Source organism: Hemicordylus capensis, chromosome 1 (genome assembly GCF_027244095.1).
Source record: "Hemicordylus capensis ecotype Gifberg chromosome 1, rHemCap1.1.pri, whole genome shotgun sequence".
Taxonomy (NCBI): domain Eukaryota; kingdom Metazoa; phylum Chordata; class Lepidosauria; order Squamata; family Cordylidae; genus Hemicordylus; species Hemicordylus capensis.
In genome coordinates this window covers 265449381-265465369 of record NC_069657.1, presented here as the reverse complement: position 1 = coordinate 265465369, position 15989 = coordinate 265449381, and the positions used below count along the sequence as shown (strand labels likewise).

The window sequence follows — 15989 nt, the reverse complement described above, 5'->3', positions numbered from 1 at the left end:
CTTTTTTTCTCTCCCCCCCACCCCCCAGGGATCAGTACCTGTTTAAAAATAGACCCACAGATGGCCCTCCCAATTCATTTTATAGGTCACTGTATCCAAAGATAATACAAGATATAGAGGTATGTTTTCAAAAACATTGTGTTAAATCGTTTTGAGCTTGAAGCTCCATTTTCACGAAACTTTATTCTCTTGTTATGCTTTTGTGAAATGTGTTTCATGTTATAACAGGACCTTGTCCATGGTTACCCTAGAATTATTGTACAAGTATTTGAAGTACTATTAGCAGTGAATTTAGGTCTAAAACAGGATGAATGTAAGCAATAGATACAGAACTGAGAAATATGAAAGTACTGGCATTAAAAAGTCTCTGTAGTAAATTCAAAATGATTGAATTGAGGGAGGAAAAACTTGTTGCACATTTCTCCAGATCAGGGTGTTTGCCTCAGTCGTGGACATGGAGCTATTTGTTGCTGCATTTACTTCAGGGGGAGTCAAAATATAAATATGGATGCACATAATTTTATGTGCATCCCTTTTGTGTTCTGTGTTAGCCACAGGAGTGCTGCATATATCAGTGTTTATGTGTCTGAAAGATATTTGGTTCCAGTCGTTTAGTGTTACTGCAAGCTGAACAAAACAAAGCTTCAGTGTTTTCAAATCTCTTTCTCAGTTATAACTAGTGAGATATAATGCGGTAGAACTTAGTTTAGCTGTTACACTTGCCCCAGTCACCAGAATAGGGCCCAGTATCAATTTCTGCTAAAGATGTATTAAAACACTAAATAAACACAATTTATTGTGGCTGGGGATGCTGGGAGTTGTAGTTCATCACCATCTGGTGGACTCCATGTTAAGAACCACTGTACTAAAGCTTAGAGCATCAGGCTTCTCCTTGGGGTTTTGATAAGAGTGTCTCTATGTGTGTTGTGTGTGGGGTTTTTAAAGAACTCCTCCTCATACTTGTTGCAAATCTGATGGTGATCAGGGTATGTAGGCCCCCAAATGTTAATTCATGAAAATTTCAGAGAGTACACTGGTTCAAAACTGGAGAAGAAGAAAGGAAGGATTACTCCGCCACCCTGTGTCCAATCTCCCAACTCTGTTGCAGCTGCAACGGAGAGGGGGAAACTAGAATGTTTTTAACGTTGGGAACCTCTGCCCTAGGCTACTCACACAGAGTTGTTACTTGCCATGGACATGTGTCAGATTACAAGGCTGGATCAAGACATGGTGCTATTGACTGACAGGATAACACAACCAGTAATTGTATATTTTACTCCCATGCTTCTGTGGAAAGAGCATTCTTCTCTTGTATTTAGGACACTTGAATCCTGCTCCCACATCCTTCCCAGATACTTATAGTTTGCATTATTTCAAGGGCAAACTTTGGATGTGTTTTCTTAGTGATTAAATGCATATATATTCATGCAGGTAATCGTGCATCCCTTCTCTGGAAGGTTTTTTAGTCTTTCTGTGCTTGTAAAAAGTGCTTGGATGACAATTAAGTCATAATTTTTTAAGATATAAAAGATATATCTTTGTAATGACCCCAATTTTAATATAAACATAAGACATTGTTTCTGGTACAAAGGCACCTATATATTAGAACTGTAATGTCACCGACACCTTACTTGTGCACTTCTTCTCTGCTTCAAATTTCTGGATTTTAACTGCTACATCAACATGAATAGCTATTGTAGTTTTCAGATGAGTTTTCACCATGTTGGGATCATATAGACCCCAAGAGTAGACACTTGGATGTGCACTGTTTCATCATCCTCCCCTCACTTGCTTTAATTGGAAACTGACTCCATACCCTTTTAATGCAACTCTTAATTTAAGCACATGCACCTGCCTCTATAATGAAATAATATAGAAGGGCCAATATCCTTATCATGGGATTATCATTTGCTCTATTGTGGGAGAACATATGATACTTGATTTAAATAACTGCACAACTAATTCCATGTGCTCAGAAGAACGCTTGACTTAACATTTCTCAAATGAGAGTTCTCAGTGCTGCATGACAAACTTCTCTTAAAGCTGAGAAAAAGAATTTCAAAAACCATTTCTTACATGGCACAGGGATTTGGCTGCTCAGTCAAAAATGGCACAGGGCATGTCCAAGCCCTGAGGCATGCCTAAGAGGTAATGCTTTAATTTCTAACTATGGCACATGAAGTGGCACTGGTTCAAAAAGATAATCGCCTTATGGTACCTTGGACTTACAGACCTCTGGCACAAGCTGTTGTGGGCCAGCAGACAGAATCTTTTGCCACAATAAATTAATTGGCATTTAAAATGCCATAAACTTATAATTGTGATTGCTGAAACAGACTAGCAGCTACCTTTCTGGAATTGGGGAAAATGTTTTTTAATTCCTTTCGAGGGGTTCAACTATGAGCATTAAACGTTCCAATTATCCTTTGAGAAGACATGTTTTACGTAATGCAGTACAAGCGATTTTGTGTAGTTATGTTTACAAACTTTCCCGATTGCTTGGAACTTTGAAGTAGCTGCAGGGTTGATAAAAATCGATGATTTAAACATAATAATAATAATAATAATAATAATAATAATAATAATAATAATAATAAAAAAAGAACCTAGTTCAAAGATATCATGGTTGTTTATCATAATTCCTAATTATATTCTGTGAACTTGTTAGCATTATATGGGTATAGTAGATAACAGACAAGCCCTTGCCCCTCTCTACCTCTCTAAAAGTACAAAGACATTAGGCCCATTCACACATTATGTTCAGCATACAAGTGAACAATGTACACAGGTACAAATCTGTGCACAGGTACAGCAATTCACTTGTTACGTTGAACACAGGTACAGCAGTACACTTCCTGTCTTTACCATGCATTTAAAGGGCCTGTATCCAGGTTCACTGAAACGGAACCCAGGTACAGTAATTCACCCAAACGTGTACAAGTGTACAGACATTGTACAGCATAATTAATGCCTGAATCGGGCTAAAGAAGGCCAATGAATGGAGGATTTCGGATGATGGAATAGATCTGAGCAAGGAGGAGGAATCTGGATATAAATGCAAGAGATGGGGAGGGGAATAGAAAGTGAAACCAAAAGTGAGCAGAACATATCCATGTAGTCCTGTAGAAACCTTTTTCAAGTGTATTCTCCATTTTAGAAGGGAAACACCTATCATGGGAGCAGGTCATAAAAGAGACCCCACTTGAGAATATTTTAATCAAGTTCCTGTACCTGTGCATAAGATGGGCATGCAAGCAAAATGCAAACAGTACAAGAAAGAAATGTGAGGCCTGGTTGCCCAAATGAAATGGCCTTATGAGAAGTGCGTACCTACCTTCTAAAAATGAATTCTACATCTCTGAATATGTATTAAGATTATATTAGGCAACAAAGAATGTATTTTTACTTAGGTGATTTAAATAATAGGAAATTTTTAATTTTAACTCGCAGTCAAATATATTCCCCTCTTACTCATATACACTTATAATGGTGGTTGGTCTATCTTCTTGATTTAAATCAAATCAACCGTGAGTAGCAGTAACTCAGGTTTTAGAAAATGGGTTGATCTCCTTGTATTCAGTAAGCTTTGTCTCCTCCTCCCATTGAAGCATTTTCTGGTGTTTGATTTTTCCCATGGCTGTGTACATTTTAATATTCCTAGCTTGTCCAGAAGATAGACCAACCACCATTATAGGTGTATATGAGTAAGAGGGGAGAATATCTGACAAGGAGTTAAAATGAATATAATTTTAAAATTAATGTTAATTAATATTAAATATTTGCCATTAAGGTAGAACGCAATGCAGCTCTTTTTTAATTATAGCCACTCTCTCCAGAGCACTTAATAGACCTTTATTCTGTTTGTTTAAATCCGAACCCTGCTCAGCAGCAAAGATTTGGGGTCAAATCTCACTTTTTCAAAACTAGCAGTAGAAAGCAAAACATGACCAATGCTGAAGAGACCTTTACCCACCCACTTACACCTACCACTAGAAGCTGACTAGGAAGAAAGGTTTTTTAAAAGATCTTATCCTTTGGCAGATCTCCATGGAGTAAAAGTTCCACAGCTGTAGTGCAGCCTCTCCCAGTGGGGCACAGAGAAGATGGTGTACTGAGGCAAATGTTTATCCTCAGTGCAAACTGCGAATGTGGACAGAAACCACATTAATGCATCAGATATGTTAATGCATTGATAATGTTTAAAATGTGACTTTTAAAAGAAATGGCAAAGAGAAATTATGGATAGTAAAGATCAAATGTAAACTCATCCCATTTGAATTTGAGTCCAAAAATCCATGAATTGACAAATTTGTCTTTTAAGCTTTACGATCGTGCATATGTACTCCCCATCAGACAACTTGTAAGAGCACAGTCTTGTGCCTTAAACTTCTCAAGAATTGAAGACTAATAGGAAGGACATAAAGTTATGGGGCAACTTTTTTTGAAATGGGTAAGTTGCTCTCTTCTACAGTGGTGAACAGTTGAGGGCAGTTGTTTAGCAAGAGGCCTAATTGCATTGAGGGTGGCCATGTAACTTCAGATATTGCCTGGATCCATTGTGATGACCTGCCAGATTTAACTGCTTGAGGAACTCCCTTAAAGGGAAGACTAGTGCTGGGTTCTTCCCAGGAAATTTTATTTAGGTATGCAAAACTTGTTTTTGTGGAAATCTGACTTGGTTCAGTTAATCATGTGCTTGGATACAGTCCCAAAATATTGTAGTACAATTTGACTCTTATTAGCAGACTGTGTTAATAGGCAGATTGCCAGGTGTACTGTTGATCTCCCCCACCCCCAGCTCCAAATCCCTGGGCCTTTTCCATATTATCCATGATGCTGGGCCAACTGCCTAGTTATTCCTTTAGAATTAGTACAGAGATAATTTATTCCTCATGAGCAGTCACAAATACTTTTTTCTGTTTTAAGCATCCTCCATTTTCCCCCTATGTAGATGTTTTCTGCTCAAATTTTGAGATCTCCCACCCCTACCCCCACCCAAGTTTGGGGGTTAGGGGAAAAGCTTGGCCATGTATTCACTTCCAAACAAGGGGAAAGCTTCTTCTACAAAAAAATCAAATCAAATCTGATTTGTTTCCTTTTAAAAAGAGACAAGATGAGGAATGGAACCTTTCCATTCAGATACTACTGGGCTGGAGAGGCCAAAGAAAGCGTATTAATCTCTACATGACCCTTGGGCACACTTATTGCTTGATTTTCAGAATAGGTATTGTTACTTTCTAGCAGGTGAATAAGCTGACTAAAATAGATCTGCAGCCTTGTAAATAGCTACTTAGACTGCTTCCTCCCTGCTCTGCTCACCCACAACATTCTTCCTCCTTCCACCAGCAGCACAGGGACATTCCTCTAGCAGCTGCTTTTATAGAGCTGCCTCAGGTGGTTGTCAGCGACTTCAGGTGGGAATCCGGAAACAAGGACAGAGCTAAACACCTGCAGCCTCCTTTGTGCTACCATGTCTTACACAAGGCAGCAGTATGGAAGTGATACATGTCTGTAGTTCTTCTTTCTAACCCGAGTGCCTGGAAGAAAGATTGAAAGCCACACATGTAGCCTTCACATCCCTGTCCTCTTTATAGATGCTCCATTCATTCTCCTCCTAGCTGAAAATTAATAGTTCTAAGGCCTTGTTCTCCTCACTGAGATGGTCAACCTGTATCTGGTGACATGCCACTTCATTCTGCAGGTTCAGGCGCATGACTGCTCTTGCATACAATCCACTCTCCTGTGTGCATAGAAAATTGGGGTATTGGAAAGGCTAGAACCCTTCTCCTGGAGAGGCTAGTTTGCTCTGTGGAGTTGTTGTTTTGGAGGAGCACTCTATCGCATTTATTTATTTTGTTAGTTAGTTATTACATTTTATACTGTCCCATCCAAAGGCGCTGGGTGGTACTTTTTATCTGAACTTGTTCAGCTCAGACACAGACTTTCCATCTCAGTGAGAACTAGTTATAGCTAGAAGGGAGAAGGTGCCCCACATATGTAATAGTCATAGCACAGCCAAATGGACCCTGCAGTGTGGTTGTGCAGTTAGCCTCCCAACGACAATTATTGACAGTAGACATGGTCCGGTAACATCTAGCATCTCCTAGTGAAATGATGATTTTCCATAGCTACAGCCAGGGCTGCGAGTGCCCCTTGCTTGGGGGCAGGGGAGATTGTGTTGAGGTAATTAAATTATGTCCCAGGAAAAGCTGGATCCTGTGACTGATATGAAGTATGCAAATTTGCATGAGTCTACCATTTTTATTGCATAATTTATTCTGGATTTAGTAGTAATGACTAGGCAAAGAAGTATATAGGGCACTGAAATTTTTCTGCAGATCTCAATAAGAGCAGGAGACTGGCATGGTGAAAGGTGCTCCTTAATGCCTAGGGCATATAGGTCTTTATAGCTCAGATCTGGGTTTGGAAGTTGTGGTTTGGACTAGCCACGGTAGTGAAAACATCAGTGTAGACAATAACACAAACCATGCTAATGTCCACAACTGAAAGTGAGAGGAGGGGAGGAGTACCCAAGTGGCAAGATGCTGCTAGTTGCCAAACCATGGTTTGGCAATTGGGTAATGTTTTGTCTGCATGTATTCGATGGAAAACTGCATACAGCAAACTACTAGGTATATGGTTGCAACTGGCCTTTTTCGGATGCCCACCCACTCAGCTATATTTAGTTCTCTACAATCTTTTTTCCTTTGTACTCGCATCTGTTTTTACTTCTGCCAATTTCTGTGCAGCTGTATACTTTTTGTGTATTGTGGCTACTTTCCCACTATACTGGCAATTGACACAGTAAAGGGGATTTTACAGATTCTCAAAAATATGAAATATTTTCCCACAGCAACACCACAGAATGTCTCTGAAATCACATCTACTCTAAGAATTAAGCTGTGCACCTGCATGAATCTTACTGATTCACGGCACTCTGGCCTAAGGATGAATAACACATTCCAATTGCTTTGATTTGCATCCCACATTTACTTCTGGTAACTTCATAAAGGAGTTTTGAAAAGTCCTGCAAATTGCACTAAATGTAAAGCATGTTTCTTTCTAAACGTTAGGTAGTTAATTTGACTAGTGTTTTATTTGATGAACTGGAGCTTAATGTGAATTATTTCAAGAGTATTTGGGCCAGCTTAGATAGTCAGCTTGCTATCTGTCTAGTGCAGGGTGAGTTGATTTAAATCAAGGGCGATATTAATGAATGGCTTAAATTGTCAAGGAAAATAAAGCACATAATATGCTTAAGCAAGATGGGTAACTGTGAAATTAGTGGATTTCACTTTGGCTCTGAGTTCACATGCAAAGATCACTAAGTAAGATAGCTTACTTGAATACAGGGACCACAATCCAATACAGAACTTTGTGAGCCCAGTTGTGACCAGAAATGTCTGGAAGTCTATAGGGTAAAACTATGGGGTAAAATATGAGATGGAAAGAAAATGTTCAGTTTGGTTGATAGTCATAAGTATTCTTAATTTGCCACAACAATAAGCATGTAACCCACTGGATCATGCATGATGCTTGCCTTTGAAGTTAAATATTTTTTCCAAATATTTTTGCATAGAAAAGTAGGCTGTAATTCATTGTGTATGATAGAACCTCATGAATTAATGTTTCCGAGTACAATCTAGTAAATTTGTCTTAACTTGGTTTTTAAAAAATGTTAAATGTCACAACCATTTATGTTTTAAAAACCCAAGATTTAAAATGTTCCCTTCAAGAATTGAGAGAGAAATTTCCCTTTTAGATTTGTATTTGATTTTGAAGTGATTTTGTTATGTTCTTTTGGAGATTGGTTGAGCAGTGTTCAGTAGTTTCCCATAGCTGGACAAACTCGATTTGCAAATAAGAGTCCTGCAGCCCCAAAAAGAAAAAAATGCATTAAATCATACAAACTTATTCATTCAGGTGTTAGTTTCTACCTGGTATGACATAACTCTACCTGGGTAGAATGTAACACATTAGTAGGACCTCAGATGTTCTTTGAGATAGAATAAAAAAGTATGCATCATTGAAATACGAGTGGTAATAAATTGTACAGACTTGTCACATCATACAAGCTATTTTTGTTCTCTTATAGACTATAGAGTCCAACTGGCGATGTGGAAGGCACAACTTGCAAAGAATTCAGTGCCGTTCTGAAAATAGTAAAGGTGTTTACTGTTTGCAGTATGATGATGAAAAGATTATCAGTGGCCTAAGGGATAACTCCATCAAGGTAAAAGCATTTGTTGACTACTTGGTTTGCTGATGAGTCATGTAATATCCTGGCCTGGTATTTTCTGAGGGATGTTTCCTGTCATATCTTGGCATTATTGAGGTTTTTTATCCACTGCTTGGTGGCAGCTGGGTGGGGGATGGGGATGGGGATAATCAAGCTGTTCCTAGTAATACTACAAAAGGTTGACCATTAAGCCTCTGCTTAAAAACAGAAGAGCTGAAAAATTTATGGTACTTGTGATATTTCTTCAAAAACAATGCACATGTTAAGATTATTTGTGACCATTGGAGCTTGAAAATTGCTTTTTAAAAAGAGGAGGGGTGAAATACCAACCTACTAGGGAACTGAGACAGTCCTACTTTTTCAGATCAAATTTACAATCTTGTTTTGTGTTCTCCATGATTTGGGGGTCCTTGCCCATGTTCAGCATAGTAATGTTGATACTCAGTTTCCTCAGGTGCTTATGTTGTCCCTGAAAGACAGTACAGAAATGAAATGAACAATTGTACAATGAATACGTCGAATATTTATATACCAATTTTCAATAAAAAGTTATATCTATGGTTTACGTAGATATAAATAAATAAAATGCCCCTGTCCCCAAAGCGCTCACAATCTTAAAAATAAACATACGATAGATGCTATCAACAGCCACTGGGGGGATGCTGTGCTGGAGATGGATCGGGCCAGTGGCTCTCCCCTGCTAAATAAAAGAGAATCACCACTTTAAAAAGGTGCCTCGTTGCTCAGTTTGCAGGGGACTGCTAAATTGTTGTTCTTATAGACAAATTTACGGAGAACAGGTCTATCATTGGCTACTAGTCTGGTGGCTATAGGCCACCTCCAGCCTCAGAGGCAAGAGGCTGATAAATAGCAGTTGCAGGGGAGCAACAGCAGGAGAGAGGGCAAGCCACCACCCCCTGCCTGTGGGGTTCTCAGAGGCATCTAGTGGGCCACTGTGTGAAGCGGGATGCTGGACTGGATAGGCCTTCAGCTTGATCCAGCAGGGCTGTTCTTGTGTTCTTAATGAGACTACCCGTGTCCCCTTCTGACAACTTATTGCAGGCTCAGTTTGCTATTGCTTTACAGCTAGAGAGAAATTGACTTCATGTTTGAATAACTCAGCTGCATTTGTGTTTGGCAGATTTGGGATAAAACTGTATTGGAATGTTTGAAAGTATTAACAGGACATACTGGCTCTGTCCTATGTCTGCAGTATGATGAAAGAGTCATTGTAACTGGATCTTCTGACTCCACTGTGAGGTGAGCATTTGTATACTTACAAATATGGTGAGAAGAAGATGGAGGTAAAGGAAAAACACAGCTAGTCTTCTTCACTCTTGAGTCCCATCACCCACTGAGATCATCCAGAGTGGTTCATCTACAGTTGCTACCAGCTTGTCTGGTGGCTACTCAGGGGCAGGCCTTCTCTCTTGCTGCCTCAAGACTCTGGAATGTGCTCCCTGCTGTGATGAGAGCCTCCCCATCCTTAAAGACACATTTTTCCACCCAAGCTTTTTAACTAAACTGTGGTTTTAAATATGTTTTAAGCATTTTTATTTCTGTTTTAACTTGGTTTGTGGTGTTGTGAACTGCCCAGAGATGGAGGTTTGGCACTGCATAGATACAGGTGAAACTCGGAAAATTAGAATATCGTGCAAAAGTCCATTAATTTCAGTAATGCAAATTAAAAGGTGAAACTGATATATGAGATAGACGCATTACATGCAAAGCGAGATAAGTCAAGCCTTAATTTGTTATAATTGTGATGATCATGGCGTACAGCTCATGAAAACCCCAAATCCACAATCCCAGAAAATTAGAATATTATATGGAACCAAGAAGACAAGGATTGAAGAATAGAACAATATCGGACCTCTGAAAAGTATAAGCATGCATATGTATTCAGTACTTGGTTTGGGCCCCTTTTGCAGCAATTACTGCCTCAATGTGGCGTGGCATGGATGCTATCAGCCTGTGGCACTGATGAGGTGTTATGGAAGACCAGGATGCTTCATTAGCGGCCTTCAGCTCTTCTGCATTGTTTGGTCTCATGTCTCTCATCCTTCTCTTGGCAATGCCCCATAGATTCTCTATGGGGTCAGGTCAGGCGAGTTTGCTGGCCAATCAAGCACAGTACACTGTATACTTTTCAGAGGTCCGATATTGTTCTATTCTACAATCCTTGTCTTCTTGGTTCCATGTAATATTCTAATTTTCTGGGATTGTGGATTTGGGGTTTTCATGAGCTGTACGCCATGATCATCACAATTATAACAAATTAAGGCTTGACTTATCTCGCTTTGCATGTAATGCGTCTGTCTCATATATCAGTTTCACCTTTTAATTTGCATTACTGAAATTTTTGAAACTTTTGCACGATATTCTAATTTTCCGAGTTTCACCTGTAGATAAGATAGATAGAGGCTTTCTGGATTTAGCCTTTTTTAAAAAAAGTGGGGTCAGGGGCATTGCCCACATGAATTAAGAATTGCCTCTGTTTTTGGATACTTGCCAGTCTTGGACTTGAAAAGGTATTCTTCATTAGATATTACCTCAAAAGGTGTGTTTACCCCTGCTTTTTCCCCCTTGAGTAAGTAAGTAAAACTTTATTTCGGTCATAGACCAGCAATACAACAATATAAAACAAATAAGATAATAATACTACTACTATGAAATCAGACTACATTTATACGCATTTGGCATATTATATAACAATATTTGGCCACAATATGAATAATGTCCGAATTAGGATTGGTGAGTAGATAGTTTGAATGAATGAATGAACGAATGAATGAATATTATTGAGTATTATTGGTGCAGTTTATACTATGTTCCAGGTAGTCAGGAAAGCAAATCTATCATTCAGACGGCGTTGACCTCCCCACACAACCTTTGAATGGACCTTGCGAGAGCCCTTGGATTTACTCCTGTAGAATGGCTGCAGGTCTGCTGGCTAGGAGGTTTCAAGTAGCTGACTGAAACACTCTGCTCCTGAATCTACTCATGAATAAGCATCTCATCCTACCTTTTCATATGAGAGACTGGAGTGTTTGACTTATCTGCACTCTCTTTGCCACACACCAGCAAAGAGCAGCATAAGAACTTACAGGAAAATGTTTTGTTTAATGTGATGCTCCTTTTTTGCTCAAAACAGCTTACAAAGTGATATGAAAATGTACGCAAGTCTTAGGAGCATCATGAAGGCTTTCATGTGTCAATTTGTGTGCCGTCCCAAAAGTAGTTGGCTGATGTCGTGATCACACTGCTTTGACTGTTCTGAGCATCCAAAAGTACACACTTTCTGGCAGGCACAAGTTTGGGACCCTTGGTCTTCACTCAACAGCTGCAAGTGGGGAAGTGTTCAGTGACCACCATCTCCGCATCATGTAGTGTGGCAAATGTCTGGTATTGTGGGGAGCCAGAGGCAGCTGCAGCTCTCAGCCACTACTTTTCCATTGCAAGTTGTCCCATCATCTTGCTGTTTGCAGCACACAGCCCGAGGCTTGAAATAAAGGTGTTTTTTTCTTTCCCCCAAGAAATGAACTTTCAGTGTACTAGAACTTGATTTAGGATTGATTTTATTCTCTTGCAGAGTTTGGGATGTGAACACAGGCGAAGTCCTGAACACACTGATTCATCACAATGAGGCAGTGCTTCACTTGCGGTTCAGTAATGGCTTAATGGTGACCTGTTCAAAGGACAGATCTATTGCTGTCTGGGATATGGCCTCCCCAACTGACATCACCCTGCGTCGTGTATTGGTTGGCCATCGAGCTGCTGTTAATGTTGTAGATTTTGATGACAAGTATATTGTATCTGCTTCCGGTGATAGGACCATTAAAGTAAGTTTCTCAAAAGAACAAATCCATAAAGACGTGATGAAAATGTCTGAAATGATCCATTCCCCTTTGGAGTAATGACCAAGGTTCTGTGATTTGTTCTTCTAGCATTCATCTAGTGATCACACTATTGCTATAAGGGTAAACTCCCTTATAAGCTCCAGTTAAACTCTTAACCTTGGACAATAGTGTGAACACAGAAGTGTTAAGCATCTGAGCTTTCACACACCAACACCTAATAAAGTAGAGGCCACTAGATGAAATCTACCAAATACTTCAAAAGGCAGCTTCCTATATTTCCCCCAAATCATGAGGTTTTTAAAAATGTAGATTGGCATTCCTGTTCTCTTCTCCTGTTTCAAAGTAGGTTGGCATTCCTGTTCTAAGCACAACTTATCTGTAGTCTTTCTTCAACAGCAACATTATCTTGCTGTCTGAAGAATTTAAAATACTGTGTTTGAAGACCACATTTATGTTAAACATTTTTATTTATCCAAAGGCATATAGTATCTGCCACCTTCCAGAAAAGCTGTTCAAGAGTAATTCTGCTAGAGCTATGTCCCAGAATTCTTCTGCCCAAAGTATTGCTTTCTATGATTTAAAATGATCTTTTTTCATTTTTACTGGGGTTTGATGAAGACTTGTAATTTCAGCTTTATTTAAGAATGCATAATTTGCAGCAATAGCAATATATATTAAAATTACCAAAATTATACCAAATGTGGTAGCTGTGAGGGTCACACTATCTCTCTCTCTCTCTCTCTCTCTCTCTCTCTCTCTCTCTCTCTCTCTCTCTCTGTCTATCTATCTATCTTGCCCCCCTCCAGTATACTACCGCTTGGGGAGGCTCACAACATTAATAAAATATACAGTGTAAAATAAAAGACTAATAAAGTTAAGTTAAAAGACCAGTCTAAAACCATATTTAAAATTACATTTAAAAAAAGGTTTCACATTAAGTTATTAATAAAAAGCTAAAAATGGATAACTATAAAAACTAAAGAAGCTACCAGATATAAGCAGCAGATAAAACATTAAAGAGCCTCTTTAAAAAGATGTGTTTTTAGTTTTAAAAAGATACACTGAGGGAGGGAGCATGCGAAGCTTTTAAAATACTTTTTAAAAGCTGCTGATAATGTAATTAGGATTAGATGTCTGGCTTGAAAACAGATTTCATTTTCAGTAGCATTTTTTAATACTGCTAAGCCATATTTTCTGTACAGAATTCTAACACATTCAAGTTGCCCCTATATATTGTTGAATATTTGTTTTCCCTACAGGTTTGGAGCACAAGCACATGTGAATTTGTTCGCACTCTTAATGGGCACAAGCGGGGCATTGCCTGCCTCCAGTATAGGGATCGACTTGTCGTGAGTGGATCGTCAGACAATACCATTAGGTAAGTGGCAGACTTGCTTGTATTAGGAGAAAGCTGTAAATGGAAGTAGGATTCTTTCTCTGAGTCCAGCCCAGCCTATAGATGATGTTTCCAATACTGTGTTCCCAGTTTTTTGGTGCCATGTTCTTGCTGGATTTTTTTGGCTATTAGTTTGAATTTATGCCTGACTCTGTGCTTGAGGGTCAGGAAAGCCACCTCCACCCGTTCAGGTGATCTCATTCTCATGGAGGGGTGTATCGCTTCCTTTTTCCATCATCCCTTGTGCTCCTTTTACAGGTGCCGGCATATCTGCTCAATAGTGACAAGTGCCCCAAACTTCTGCCAAGAAAGGTCCCCAGCAGTATCCCCTTGACACTCTGCCCCCCATTTGTACTGGGGCTTGGAGAAGATAATAAACAGCAGGGATGTCTCATACTAATTGTCTTCTCCAAACCTTGGCACAAATGAAAGAAGATGCTGGCATTCCCCCAAGCCCTTTGAGCATGCCAGAGGACTTGGGATAGGGGGTGATGACAAGTAGAAATAGAAGCTGTCTAGGAAGTCAAGCCAAACATTTACAGACCCTTCTTCCTTTACTTAATAGTTCCCTATCCACCAGGAGCCCCTGGTGGCGCAGTGGTAAAACTGCCGCCCTGTAACCAGAAGGTTGCAAGTTTGATCCTGACCAAGGGCTCAAGGTTGACTCAGCCTTCCATCCTTCCGAGGTTGGTAAAATGAGTACCCAGAATGTTGGGGGGCAATATGCTAAATCATTGTAAACCGCTTAGAGAGCTTCCAGCTATAGAGCGGTATATAAATGTAAGTGCTATTGCTATTGCTGTTGCTATTAACATGATGCCTCCACTTGCTCCTTGGTCACTACCAAAGGTAAACCTTTAGCATGCCTATTCCCTAGTAGTCACCAGACCCTTTACAGAGCTTGACTCTGCCACAGGCTCTTTGAGCTTATGGAGTTGATTCTGTACCATATGCCTTTCCCTCTGCTCTCTGCACCTGGGTCTGTGCATTCGCCAGTGGTTTCAGTTCTAGGGGTGGAGCTAGCAAGAACAAGCCAGGGTCCTCCAGGGATCTGTACTTGGACCAGTGCATTTTAGTTTATTCATCAATGATCTAGAAGTTGGGGTAAGCAGCGAAGTGGCCAAATTTACAGATGACACTAAACTATTTAGGGTACTGAAATCCAAAACAGAATGTGAGGAGCTCCAAAAGGATCTCTCCAAACTGGGTCAGTGGACAACAAAATGGCTAATGCAATTCAATGTTGGCAAGTGTAAAATGATGCACATTGGGACGAAAAACCTCAACTTCAAGTATATGCTGATGGGATCTGAGCTGTCGGTGACTGACCAGGAGAGGGATCTTGGGGTCGTGGTGGATAGCTCGTTGAAAGTGTCGACTCAGTGTACAGCAGGTGTGAAAAAGGCCAGTTCCATGCTAGGGATCATTAGGAAGGAGATTGAAAATAAAACTGCTAATATTATAATGCCCTTATACAAAACTATGGTGCGACCACACTTAGAATACTGCATACTATTCTGGTCACCACATCTAAAGGAGGACATTGTAGAACTGGAAAAGGTGCCGAAGAGGGCAACCAAGATGATCAGGGGCCTAGAGCACCTTTCTTACGAGGCAAGACTACAACACCTGGGGCTTTTTAGTTTAGAAAAGACAACTGTGGGTAGACATGCTAGAGGTCTATAAAATCATGCATGGTGTGGAGAAAGTGGATAGAGAGAAATTCTTCTCCCTCTCACATAACACTAGAACCAGGGGTCATCCCATGAAATTGATTGCCAGGAAATCTAGAACCAACAAACGGAAGTACTTTTTCACACAACGCATAATCTACTTGTGGAATTCTCTGCCACAAGATGTGGTGACAGCCAACAACCTGGATGGCTTTAAGAGGGGTTTGGATAACTTCATGGAGGAGAGGTCTGTCAATGGTTACTAGTCAGAGGGATATAGGCTACCTCCAGCCTCAGAAGCAGGATGCCTCTGAATACCAGTTGCAGGGGAGTAACAGCATGCCCTCAACTCCTGCCTATAGGCTCCCAGTGGCATCTAGTGGGCCACTGTGTGAAACATGATGCTGGACTAAATGGGCCTTGGGCCTGATCCAGCAGGGCTGTTCTGTTATTCTTAACCACTCTGATTGCTGAAGACTTAAAACTGAAGAGGGTGCAAGAAAAGCTCTGCTGTGTACCTAAGCAAACTTGTATTCATAAGTGTGATTGTGTATCGTTCTTGTCTGTGTGTGTCTGTGTGTGTAAGTGTAAAATCATGATAGATCTAATTGTTAATAATAAAATAATAATTATTATCATTATTATTTTATTATTTTAAAAAGTTGACTACAAAGTTAATGTACAGATTCTGAAGTTTTGATGTGAAATTAACTGGAAAAGTTGGGATCCCATTTGATTGCTTCCTCCATTTCTTGTCCAGACCTGTCATTTATGTGCCTTTCTTGGTCCTTGTAAACGAGGCTTTCTGTATGCTGCAAGTT

General features: G+C 39.9%; 1 protein-coding gene and 1 long non-coding RNA gene across 7 annotated transcripts in view; one reads left to right on the top strand and one right to left on the bottom strand.

Moving 5' to 3' along the window:
• The window catches only part of FBXW11 (F-box and WD repeat domain containing 11), a 138742-nt gene that overhangs the window by 110512 nt on the left and 12241 nt on the right, over nucleotides 1–15989 (top strand). For all 6 annotated transcript variants that reach the window (XM_053284886.1, XM_053284882.1, XM_053284887.1 and 3 more), the window contains 5 exons: nucleotides 29–119; nucleotides 8096–8233; nucleotides 9381–9499; nucleotides 11832–12081; nucleotides 13359–13477. In XM_053284886.1, coding sequence (XP_053140861.1) covers nucleotides 29–119; nucleotides 8096–8233; nucleotides 9381–9499; nucleotides 11832–12081; nucleotides 13359–13477 — 717 coding nt within the window. The remainder of the gene's footprint in view (nucleotides 1–28; nucleotides 120–8095; nucleotides 8234–9380; nucleotides 9500–11831; nucleotides 12082–13358; nucleotides 13478–15989) is intronic.
• Nucleotides 147–15989, bottom strand: part of LOC128340114 (uncharacterized) — a 54524-nt gene continuing 38681 nt past the window's right edge. Inside the window, exons 4-5 of the long non-coding RNA XR_008313474.1 lie at nucleotides 8570–8708; nucleotides 147–7869 (exon numbers count right to left, since the gene is read on the bottom strand). This is a non-coding gene — a long non-coding RNA (uncharacterized LOC128340114). The remainder of the gene's footprint in view (nucleotides 7870–8569; nucleotides 8709–15989) is intronic.